The 12,500-nt window shown below is 34.5% G+C and overlaps 2 protein-coding genes across 3 annotated transcripts in view; both read right to left on the bottom strand.

Annotated features, from left to right (window-relative positions):
* LOC137656804 (probable serine/threonine-protein kinase DDB_G0275165) overlaps window positions 1–12,500 on the bottom strand; it is a 151,923-nt gene that overhangs the window by 39,880 nt on the left and 99,543 nt on the right. The window lies entirely within an intron of this gene.
* Window positions 9,427–9,957, bottom strand: LOC137656391 (fap1 adhesin-like). The gene has a single exon (XM_068390567.1). The coding sequence runs from the start codon at window positions 9,955–9,957 to the stop codon at window positions 9,427–9,429; it is 531 nt and encodes a 176-aa protein (XP_068246668.1).

Here is a 12,500-nt window from a genome sequence, read left to right as displayed (position 1 = left end):
TCTACCTCTGTCCCACACTTCATCACCGGTTAATCCCTTTGATCGAAGGTCATCCTTGATACAGTCCATCCACCTTCGCTTTGATCTCCCTCTCCTTCTCCTTCCCTGTGCCTCCATTTCCATCACTCTCCTCCCAATATACTGTTCATCTCTTCTCATGACATGACCATACCACCTCAGTCTACTTTCTTGGATCTTATCTGATAGTTTTCTAATCCTGTGGAACCCCTAATTACCTATTTCTCTTTCAACACTTTTCTTAATTAAGATTGCAACACCTGAACACACTGTAAACTAAATTTTCAATGACCAATATTTTCTTACGTACTTCAATCTCTATCTTGCAAACTCACGTGATGATCAATTATTTAAAACTTCTTTTACTACTCTAATGGAAACTGCGTCTGATGTCATCACATTCTTTATGAAGACGTCAGCCGCCTATTATTTGAAATGATAGTCTTTTCTTAATAGTTATTATTGAAGCATCCAGACACCATAAAAAATTCTTCCTCAATGGAGGGTAGTGCCATCAGTCAACCTCGCGCGGAGCTCTGTTGACATTATTAATGGATATTCAAATATGTAAATTTGATTAAGTCCGTTATGCGCTTAGTAAGTGCAATGTTAATGTTGAGGGAGACCTATCAATGATTTTCCCGTGAACAGTGAAGTACTCCAAAGGAATGTGTTGTCACCTATGTTGTTTATCTTCCTTATGGATTTTAGAGTACTCCTAGGGAATGTGTTGTCACCTATGTTGTTTATCCTCCTCATGGATTTTGTAATGCACAGAACAGTTGTGGATGGTGGAAAATTATTGGACTGGATCAGTAACAGGATATTAGCTGACCTACAGTATGCAGAACACCACAAGAATTTCAATGCTTGCTTACCAGAATGCATAAAATATGACATGAGGTTGGGCTCTATATAGAAAACAAGAGATGACGAGAACGGAATATGCAATGAAAGATGAAATATTATTGGAAGGAGAAAGGGTTAAGAAGGTAGAATCATTTAAATATTTAGGAACTATGATCTCCAATACAGGATCTTTAGAATTAGAATTTATTGAACGTTTGAAAAAAAAAAGCAAATTAGACAATGGCTAGGTTCAATATGATTTGGAAATCAAATCGCCTGAAATTACATATAAAAATCAGGCTACATAACAATTTAGTGAGATCGGTGTTACTCTATGGACATGAGTCGTGGTATAACAATGAAACAATTTACAACAGATTTTGTAGATTTGAGAACAAATCCATCAGCTCATAGCTGCACCCACTTTATAGCCTTCGAGTATACATTGCTTTCCAACCTCTCTTAACCTACTCTCTCAATTGCACCTCGATATTGAATGGTCTTCCCAACCCCAGCGCTGGTTCACATGTCTCAAATCCCATGAATCCAAATCTTAGAATTACAGTATTCTAAAAAAAAAAAAAAATTCCTGCAGAAAATCCAGCAATTCCTTCACTAATTATCTACAGTAAAATAATTCGCTTGCATGCAAAATGCAATTTAACCTCAGGCATTTTTTTTTTTTATCTAAATACTCACGCAAAAATTGGCTCATCTCTCCAGTTTACTGCCAATTTCGTAGAGTTAACAAGGCCGAAGGAAGTAAGAGACACTTTTGCCCTTCTTTTTATGAATTTGACACACACACACAAACATATATATATATATATATATGTGTGTGTGTATATATATATATATATATATATATGTGTATATATATATATGTATATAGCGAATATATATTAATTAATATATATATATATATATATATATATAATACATACATACGTGTGTGTGTAGGTATAGTAAATGTGCTTCAGTGTGTGTGCTTACACGAATACACGTAAATACATAATACATAGAATAGACGGGATGACTTCTCACTGCTACACTGTTAAATATTTACCGCAAAAAAAAAAAATCGGTAAAAACCCTGGAATAAATGTAGCCAGGCATTTACTGTTTCAAAAAGATATATTGACGTAAAAAAGTGATATCACGGTCACCAACCAGTAAAAAATAATAACAAAGTAGGTTACAATTACGGCCGCCTGTATTTTACTGAAGAGCAGTAGGTTGGCCAAGGCACCAGCCGCCCGTTGAGATACTACCGCTAGAGAGTTATGGGGTCCTTTGACTGGCCAGAGAGTACTATATTGGATCCTTCTCTCTGGTTACAGTTCTTTCCCTTAGCCTACACAGACACCGAATAGTCTGGCCTATTCTTTACAGATTCTCCTCTGTCCTCATACACCTGACATCACTGAGACTAACAAACAATTCTTCTTCACCCAAGGGGTTAACTACTGCACTGTAATTGTTCAGTGGCTACTTTCCTCTTGGTAAGGGAGAAGAGACTATTTAGGTATGGTAAGCAGCTCCCCTAGGAGAAGGACACTCCAAAATCAAACCATTGTTCTCTAGTCTAGGGTAGTGCTATGGCCTCTGTATCATGGTCTTCCATTGTCTTGGGTTAGAGGTCTCTTGCTTGAGGGTACACTTGGGCACACTGTTCTATCTAGTTTCTTTTCCTCTTGTTTTGCTGAAGTTTTTATTGTTAATATATAAAATATTTATTCTAATGTTGTTACTATTCTTGAAATATTTTATTTTTCCTTGTTTCCTTTCCTCACTGAGCTATTTTCTCTGTTGGAGCGCCTGGGCTTATAGCATCCTGCTTTTCCAAATAGGGTTGTAGCTTAGCATTTAATAATCAAAATAGGAACAGTATGTTTTCACGGAGAATTTTCTATTAAAATTATGGGTTTTTTAATAGTGTAATACTTATCAGAAAATCACTATAAAACACAGCCCGAGATGGGAAACCCCACCCTACACACATCAATTACGAGGGAGAATTCCTTGAAGACGCCACCAATAAACATGTTGACACATACACTAAACAAACAAGAGCTTGTTACAGCTTCGCTCGTGCCATTATGCAAGGCTTCGGGTCAATGCTAATGGTTGCGTAAGGAGGCTTAAAGACGCCCTTATTGTTAATTGGTTTCTGGGCTAAACGGTGAAACCTTGCAATAAATGACTGGTTCGTTGCAATTGATTTGTGTTTGCACAAACACACTCGCTGTGAGAGAGAGAGAGAGAGAGAGAGAGAGAGAGAGATTGACTGAGGTTTCACCTGAAGTTACGATTATCAGGAGCATTAATGTAGAGAGAGAGAGAGAGAGAGAGAGAGAGAGAGAGAGACATTAATTCACTGAGGACTGCCCGGCGTTGCGATTGCCAGGGTCACTGATGCCTTGAGAGAGAGAGAGAGAGAGAGAGAGAGAGAGAGAGAGTATATGTGTGTGTTTACCTAAAGATCAGTTTCAGAAAACCTTCGTGTTAAGAGATAAATTTATCGAAATCCTAGAAAGAGATCTTTAGGAGCCTCTGAGTTAAAAAAACTTCTGTTTCAGCCGCCTGACTACAATACGTAATAATAAAGAAAGAATTAAAGAAAACTAAAAAAAATTAATAATTCTGTCGTACATAGTATCCGGTACAATACAGTAATTAGCCCTAATATCTACTGTAATGATTGATTGATTGACTATCAGTTATCTGGCATCCTGACCTATCTGTTTTTGACGTTATTAATAGTTTATATAGGATATATCTGTTTAAACGTTGTTACTGTTTTTAGAATGATTTATTGTTAATTTATTCTCATCATTTATTTATTTCCTTATTTCTTTCCTCACTGAGCTATTTTTACCTATTGGAGCTCTTGGGTTTATAGCATCTTGCTTTTCCAACTAGGGTTGTAGCTTGGCTAGTAATAATAATAATAATAATAATAATATAATGAGACAATTTTTCATAATTCTGACCATCCTTTACATTCACATCTTCCCGGACAGTTCCATCCTGTTCGCAATACTAGGTAGGCAGTTAATTCTAATAGTCAGGCCTTCTCCATCATGAGGCTCAATACTACACAGTATTCTAGAAGTTTTATTCCAGCTGTGACCAAGTTGTGGAATGATCTTCCTAAGCGGATAGTTGAATCAAAAGAACTTTAAAAGTTCAAACTGGCGGCAAATGTTTTTTATCTTGAACAGGCTGACATAAGTCTTTTTATAGTTTATATATGAAATATGTGTTTTAGTGCTGTTATTGTTTTTGATATATTACATTTTATTTGTTCATTATTTCTCATATCTCTTATTTATTTCCTTATTTCCTATCCTCACTGGGCTATTTCTCTCTGCTGGAGCCCTTGGGCTTATAGCATCTTGCTTTTCCAACTAGGGGTGTAGCTTAGATAGTAATAATAATAATAACAACAACAACAACAACAACAACAATAATAATAATAATAATAATAATTATAATAAAAATAATAATAATAATAATAAGAAAATTAATATGTTATGCTATTTTCTTATAGCTATTCATTGTTATAGTGTGATAATCTGAATGTGTCACTGGTTTCTTTCTAGCCTAACAAATTAGTATAGACTATAATTTCCATTAGCCAAAGAACACGTCTTTCGATAATCCTCTGATGAGAACTACTGGCAGATATGAAGACATTGTTTCAGATTGAAAAAAAGGCCATTTTTTTAATATTTCAAGAAAGGTGGATAATAACCATGAGAGAGAGAGAGAGAGAGAGAGAGAGAGAGAGAGAGAGAGAGTGAGTTACATACATCAAAGTAAGGCAAAAATCATTTCATACCGTTTAAGGTATAACATAAAACAGGAAACGAGGAAAAACTACAAGGAAAGTTGAATAACAATAATAACATTAAAACGTCTTTCATATACGAACTATAAAAACTTGAAAATAACAAGAAGATAAAAACTTCAAAGTAAAAATTTCATTGTCAAATATCTAGTAAAAAAAAAAAATGGAAAAAAAAAAAAATACCGTTTATTCATCATAATGAAGTCAAGCCCTGAACACTGATCCCCTTATGCATATCACCAACATTGTACAAATATAAATATATACAAACTTGAAGACTTCCTGTTACATATTCATCCGCTTGTGTTTTCTTAGAAGGAAAATGTAAGGTTACCCATGAAAATGATGAGGAGAAGGTCCATAAGTATTAAAGTTTATGCAGACCAACACAGGTCCCTCCAGGGAATCTCTTACGCCATTTCATACAAGTTTGGATTTTCAGAAAAAGTTTGAACGGCCACAATTACTCTTCTACTGATTATTTCTATACACATATCTATATAATATATACAGTATATGTATATATACTTATATATAAATACATATATATCTACCTAAACTGTATATATAAATATATATCGATATATATATATATATATATATGTGTGTGAGTGTTTGATATATATATATATATATATATATACATGCATACATACTTACATACAGTATATTCATATAAGCCATATACAGTATATGCACCTCCTAATATCTGGATTCTTTCTACCTCGGGATCAAAGACCCAATGGGGAATCAACTCAAAGATAATAGCTTCAGGTCGGCAAGGGAGTCAAACCCGGGCCCAAGAAACTGAGGTGTATAATATATGACTTATATGAATATATACCAGAAAAACACGTCTAAATGTGCAAAATTTTATATATATATATATATATATATATCCTTATTTTTTTACTTAAAAAAGGAAGGTTTTTACTTAAAAGCTAAATTTATGCTACTGAACAAATTCGACTGAGTTCTTTCAATGCGGTTGAACTGTGTATACCATAACTACCAATAATTCAGCATACTATAGGAAACTCAAATAATTCGAAAAATATAAAATCTCACTACTATAGTCAATTTTTTTAGCGAGGCAGATTTGCAGAGACTCGCAGCGGTGCCCTTTTATCTCGGAAAAGTTTCCTGATCGCTGATTGGTTGGACAAGAAAATTCTAACCAATCAGCGTTCAGAAGACTTTTTCCGAGCTAAAATGGCACCGCTGCGAGTCGGTGCAAATGCGTCTCATTAAAAAATATTGACAGTAGATAAAATATTACCTTTTCATCAAAGTCTATTTCAACTACCGTTATTTCATATTAGTAATTTCAAGATAATCCTAATTCGTATAAAAAAATTAATTGAAATTACATTCGATTAAGGAACTAAAGTTTACTTGTAGGTAGTAGGTTGGCCAGGGCACCAGCCCCCGGTTGAGATACTACCGCTATAGAGTTATTGGATACTTTGACTGGCCAGACAGTACTACATTGGATCCTTCTCTCTTGTCACGGTTCACTTTCCTTTGGCCTACACATTCACCGAATAGTCTGGCCTATTCTTTGCAGATTCCCCTCTGTCCTCATAAACCTGCAACACTGAGATTGCCAAACAATTCTTCTTCACCAATAGGTTAACTACTGCACTGTAATTATTCAGTGGCTACTTTTCTCTTGGTAAGGGTAGAAGAGACTCTGGCTATGGTAAGCAGCTCTTCTAGGAGAAGGACACTCCAAAATCAAACCATTGTTCTCTAGTCTTGGGTAGTGCCGTAGTCTCTGTACCATGGTCTTCCACTGTCTTTGGTTAGAGTTCTCTTGCTTGAGGGTACACTCGGGCACACTCTTCTATCTGGTTTCTCTTCCTCCTGTTTTGTTACAGTGTTTATAGTTTATATAGGGAATATTTATTCTAATGTTACTGTTCTTAAAATATTTTATTTTTTCTTGTTTCCTTTCCTCACTGGGCTATTTTCCCTGATGGGGGCTCTGGGCTTATAGCATCCAGCTTTTCCAACTGGGGTTGTAGCTTAGCAATTAATAATAATAATATTAGGGAAACTAACTGCATAATAATATCTTTATATTTTGAAAGCCTAATTAACTAATAGTGATCCCAATTAATCATTTAGTTGATTATGAGGTATATATAATCCGACACATTTACGCCTGTCAAAAATTTAATAATAAATAAATCCTGCAACAAGCCTTAATACTCTGGGTCAGGCAACAACCAACAAAGAGATCCCAAAAGCATTATTATTATTATTATTATTAATATTATTATTATTATTATTATTATTATTATTATTATTATTATTATTATTATTATTATTAGCTAATCTACAATCGTAGTTGGAAAAGTAGGATGGTATAGGCCCAAGGGCTCCAACATGGAAAATAGCCCAGTGAGGAAAGGACATGAGGAAATACACTTCAAGAAAATAACATTAAAATGAATATTTCATGTATAAACTATAAAAACTTAAAAATAAAAAGAGGATGAAAACTTCAATATAAAAAGGGGAAGTGAAATAAGATAAAATAGTGTACCCGAGTGTACCCTCAACCAAAAGAACTCTAATCCAAGACTGTAGAAGACCACGGTACAGAGGCTATAGCACTACCCAAAACTAGAGAACAATGGCTAGATTTCGGAGTATCCTTCTCCTAGAGGAGATGCTGACCATAGCTAAAATGAGTCTCTTCTACCCTCACCAAGACGAAAGTAGCTACTGAAGAATTACAGTGCAGCAGTTAACCCCTTGGGTAAGAAGAATTTTTTTGGTAATCTCAGTGTTGTCAGGTGTATGAGGACAGAGGAGAATCTGTAAACAATAGGCCAGACTATTCGGTGTATGTGTAGCCAATGAGAAAGTGAACCGTAACCAGAGAGAAGGATCCAATGTAGTTCTGTCTGGCCAATCATAGGACCCCATAACTCTCTACCGATAGAATCTCAACGGGTGGCTGGTGACCTGCTAACCTACTACCTAATAACAATGGTTTGATTTTGGAGTGTCCTTCTCCCAGAAGAGATGCTTACCATAGCTAAAGAGTCTCTTCTACCCTCACCAAGAGGAAAAGTAGCCACTGAACAAATACAGTGGCAAATTAAAATTACTATTCTATCTAATTTCTCATTCTCCTGTTTAGTTAAAGTTTTTATAGTTTATTTAGAAAATGTTCATTTTATTATTATTGTCCTTATAATTTTCTATTTTTCTTTGTTTCCTTTTCTCACTGAGCTATTTTCCCTGTTGGAGCCCCTGGGCTTATAGCATCCTGCTTTCCAACTTAGGGATGTAGCTTAGCAAATAATAATAATAATAATAATAATAATAATAATAATAATACAAAACATATGCATTTAACATTTCCCACTCATTCATATCACATTCTTCACATCTCACTTTCGATCGTAGCATCATCTGTCAACCCCCACTACCCCCACCCCCTAGCCACATCTCTCAATCATCAACCACCCCCCACTACACCTCCTCAACTAACCCCCCCCCCCCCCCCCCCTTCAACCTAAAACTTTTTACAAACATATGTGAGGAAAGTACACTTGACATTGGTTACGGGAAACATGATTTTCTCTTAGAAGGCAGCGCCAGATGGGCGTCCGCCCATGTGGGTGTGAAAAGTGGAGGTTTTACAGCCACGGTTACACCTGATGGAAAGTGGTCACTCTCTCTCTCTCTCTCTCTCTCTCTCTCTCTCTCTCTCTCTCTCTCTCTCTCTACCTCGCTTTGGTGTACGGCTTTGTAATTCATTATAAAACAATTCTTGTCTATGAATGATCAGATTTTTTTTGTATATTAATCTTCACATAGTTCTTTTTTTTATTAATATCATTATAATATTTACACACACACATATATATATATATATATATATATATATATACATATATATACATATATTTGATGATTGTGTATCACTAACACTCGTGATTTTAATCAATGTAATATATATATATATATATATATATATATATACATATATATATATATATATATATACTATATATATATATATATATATATATATATATATATATATATGTATATAAACAATTCTTAATTTAAACATCAGGCAAAATGACATTCCATATCGAATTCTACCTTAGGAATATATATACAATGGAAATTCATTTATTTTCATTTAATTTATTACTTGTATTACTTAAGTTATTTCAATTATTATTATTATTATTATTATTATTATTATTATTATTATTATTATTATCATAGTTATTATTATTATTATTACTGTTATTTTATCTTTATTATTATTACTGTTATTTTATCTTTATTATTATTAATACTGCACAGTTCGAATGTCATTATTATAATAAATATTACGAGTTATTAACGAGAAAAATAATTATATAATAATTATATAAATTTTCATCACAATTGTTATTGTCATTATTACTACTGTAAAAGTTGATATTATTCTAACATATCTCACATCTAACATTAAATTTAGACCAACACTTTCACATTCTACATCCCGTTATTAATCATTACAATTACTGAATCGTCTAAAATGTCAATCCCTGATTCGTCTAAAATGTCAATCACTGATTCGTCTAAAATGTCAATCCCTGATTCGTCTAAAATGTCAATCATTGACTCGTCTAAAATATCAATCACTGACTCGTCTAAAATGTCAATCACTGATTCGTTTAAAATGTCAATCAGTGTTCGTCTAAATTGTCAATCACTGATTCGACTAAAATGTCAATCACTGACTCGTCTAAAATGTCAATCACTGATTCGTCTAAAATGTCAATCATTGACTCGTCTAAAATGTCAATCACTGACTCGTCTAAAATATCAATCATTGACTCGTCTAAAATATCAATCACTGACTCGTCTAAAATGTCAATCACTGATTCGTTTAAAATGTCAATCACTGATTCGTCTAAAATGTCAATCACTGATTCGACTAAAATGTCAATCACTGATTCGTTTAAAATGTCAATCACTGATTCGACTAAAATGTCAATCACTGATTCGTCTAAAATGTCAATCCCTGACTCGTCTAAAATGTCAATCATTGACTCGTCTAAAATGTCAATCATTGACTCGTCTAAAATATCAATCACTGACTCGTCTAAAATGTCAATCACTGATTCGTTTAAAATGTCAATCACTGATTCGTCTAAAATGTCAATCACTGATTCGACTAAAATGTCAATCACTGATTCGTCTAAAATGTCAATCATTGGCTATTCTACAATGTCAATACCTGATTCATTTAAATGTCAATCCCTGATTCGTCTAAAATGTCAATCACTGACTCGTCTAAAATGTCGATCCTTGATTCGCATAAATCATCAATCGATCGTTGATTCGCATAAATTATCGATCCATGATTCATTTAAAATATCAATCCCCGATTCGTCTAAAAAGCCAATCATTGATTCTTCTAAAATGGCAATCACTGACTCGCCTAAAATATCAATCACTGACTTGTCTAAAATGCTAATCATTAACTTGCTAACATCAACAGAATATAAGAACATAAATAGAAGAGTAAATAATCTAAGAGAAAAGAAAAAGTAAATAGAAAAATACCATGAAATTACCTCAATCACAAAAGTTTTTTGGCTAAAAATATGCTTGATTTTGCCATATGTTTAGGCCCCTACACACGATCATTTTTTTTCGTCAATTAATTGATATCAATTTATTGACGACAATGAAATTGAGGAAATCACTGTGCCTCCACACGGTCAATGATTTTACTTCAATTTTCAGTTTGATTCATAACTTCGAGATGAAAGCATCTGTGGCTCTAGGAATAGTGCTTGCTCTGGACACTCCAAAGCTGGGAAAACGCTAAATTATTGATCAATATATTGATGCTTTGCCCACACACGATCAATTTTATTGAAGACCCATCAATAAATATCAAAGGATCTTTGATCTCTCAATGAATTGATTCAATGAAATTGTTTCAATTAAATTGATATCAATGTCCCCTACACACGGTCAATTTCTCCATCAATTCATTGACGTCAATAAATTGATATCAATTAATAGACGAAAAAATTGATCGTGTGTAGGGGCCTTCACTCTCTCTGCCTTTACTTTATCAGTTTATCCATTCTTCAATAAGGACCATAACAAAGTCTAAGGTCGACTGACCTTGCGGTCTTTTAAAAAGCCAGCCTCTAATTACGCTTCTCCTACAGCTGCTGGTTATCTCCGCCAACGAAGTTGGAAGGAGGTTATGTTTTTAAAGGTTTAAAGGTTCAAAGGTCACTCATGAATGGCAGAGGCAAGGGACAGTGATATTGCCCTAGCAATCAGGACAATGCCCTAGAGACTGACCATATTATATGATCAGCGTCCAAGCCTCCTCTCCACCCAAGCTAGGACCAGGGAGGGCCTGGCAGTGGCTGCTGATGACTCAGCAGATAGACCTAGAGGCTCCCCCAAACCCCCCAACCTTAGCTCACAAGGATGATAAGGTTGCAGACACTAATGGCACTAACGAGTCTGAGCGGGACTCGAACCCCCGACTGGCAAACACTAGGCAAAGACATTACCAATCAGGCCACAACAACCCTCTTTGTGTTTTTGTTTGTGAACACCTTCCTGGCCAGAATTTAAATCGTAGACTGATGAAACTTGCACAGATTAACTATTATGTAAAAAGCTGGAAATGATTAAATTTGAGAAAATCCAGGTCAAAGGTCAAGGTCACAGTCAAGCAAAATTGACGTAATGATCAATAAGTTTGGACATCGCTGTCACAGAGACTTTTAACTTGGCTCATATTTTAATGTATGAAAATCCACGCCCCTTAATACATGTTCAGGTCAAAGGTTAAGGTCGAGGACGATCAAAAGGTCGAGAAATAATCTGCCGCAGCGGAGGTCTGCGCTCTACTGATAGTTCATATTTGAGTGTAGAAAATCCACGCCAATTAATACATGTTCAGGTCAAAGGTCAAGGTCGAGGTTGAGTAAAAGGTCGAGAAATAAACTGCCGCAGCGGAGGTCTGCGCTCCACTGAGTGCTCCTCTAGTTTCTTCTTGATCTCATCTGCATTCCATTACCCTTCATCAAATTACTTATTTGTTTTCTTACTTAGGACCGGGGTTCGAGACCCGCTCAAACTCGATAGTTTCTTGTAGTCACACCATCCTGTGAGCTGAGGATGTGGGGTTTGGGAGAGCCTAGAGGTCTACCTGCTGAATCATCAGCAGGCATTGTCTGAGCTTCCCTGGTCCCAGCTTGGGGGAAAAAGTGTCTTGGGCGCTAGTCATTTGTATGTATGATCAGTCTCTAGGATGGTATTGTCACTGTCCCCTGCCTCTGTCATTCATGAGCGGCCTTTAAACCTTTGTGTCAGTGGAATCTATAAGAAGGAACCCCGCCCCAGCAGGTAAATAATAATAATAATAATAATAATAATAATAATAATAATAATAATAATAATAATAATAGAGTCACCTGACTTTAGTTAGTGGGGTAAGATGAACGTTCTATTTCCTTTACATCTATCAACAAACGTGTACTGTCATTCTATATATATATATATATATATATATATATATATATATATATATATATATGTGTGTGTGTGTGTGTGTGTGTGTGTGTGTGTGTAAAATTAATATATATGCCCACTGTACACATATATATATATATGTATATATATATATATATATATATATATATATAAATATAATATATATATATATATATATATATATATATATATTTATATATATATAAATAAATAAAGAAATAAATGA

This window comes from Palaemon carinicauda, chromosome 17 (genome assembly GCF_036898095.1).
Source record: "Palaemon carinicauda isolate YSFRI2023 chromosome 17, ASM3689809v2, whole genome shotgun sequence".
In the NCBI taxonomy this organism is placed as follows: domain Eukaryota; kingdom Metazoa; phylum Arthropoda; class Malacostraca; order Decapoda; family Palaemonidae; genus Palaemon; species Palaemon carinicauda.
The sequence above is the reverse complement of the archived record's forward strand: the minus strand, read 5'-3'. Positions and strand labels throughout refer to the sequence as shown.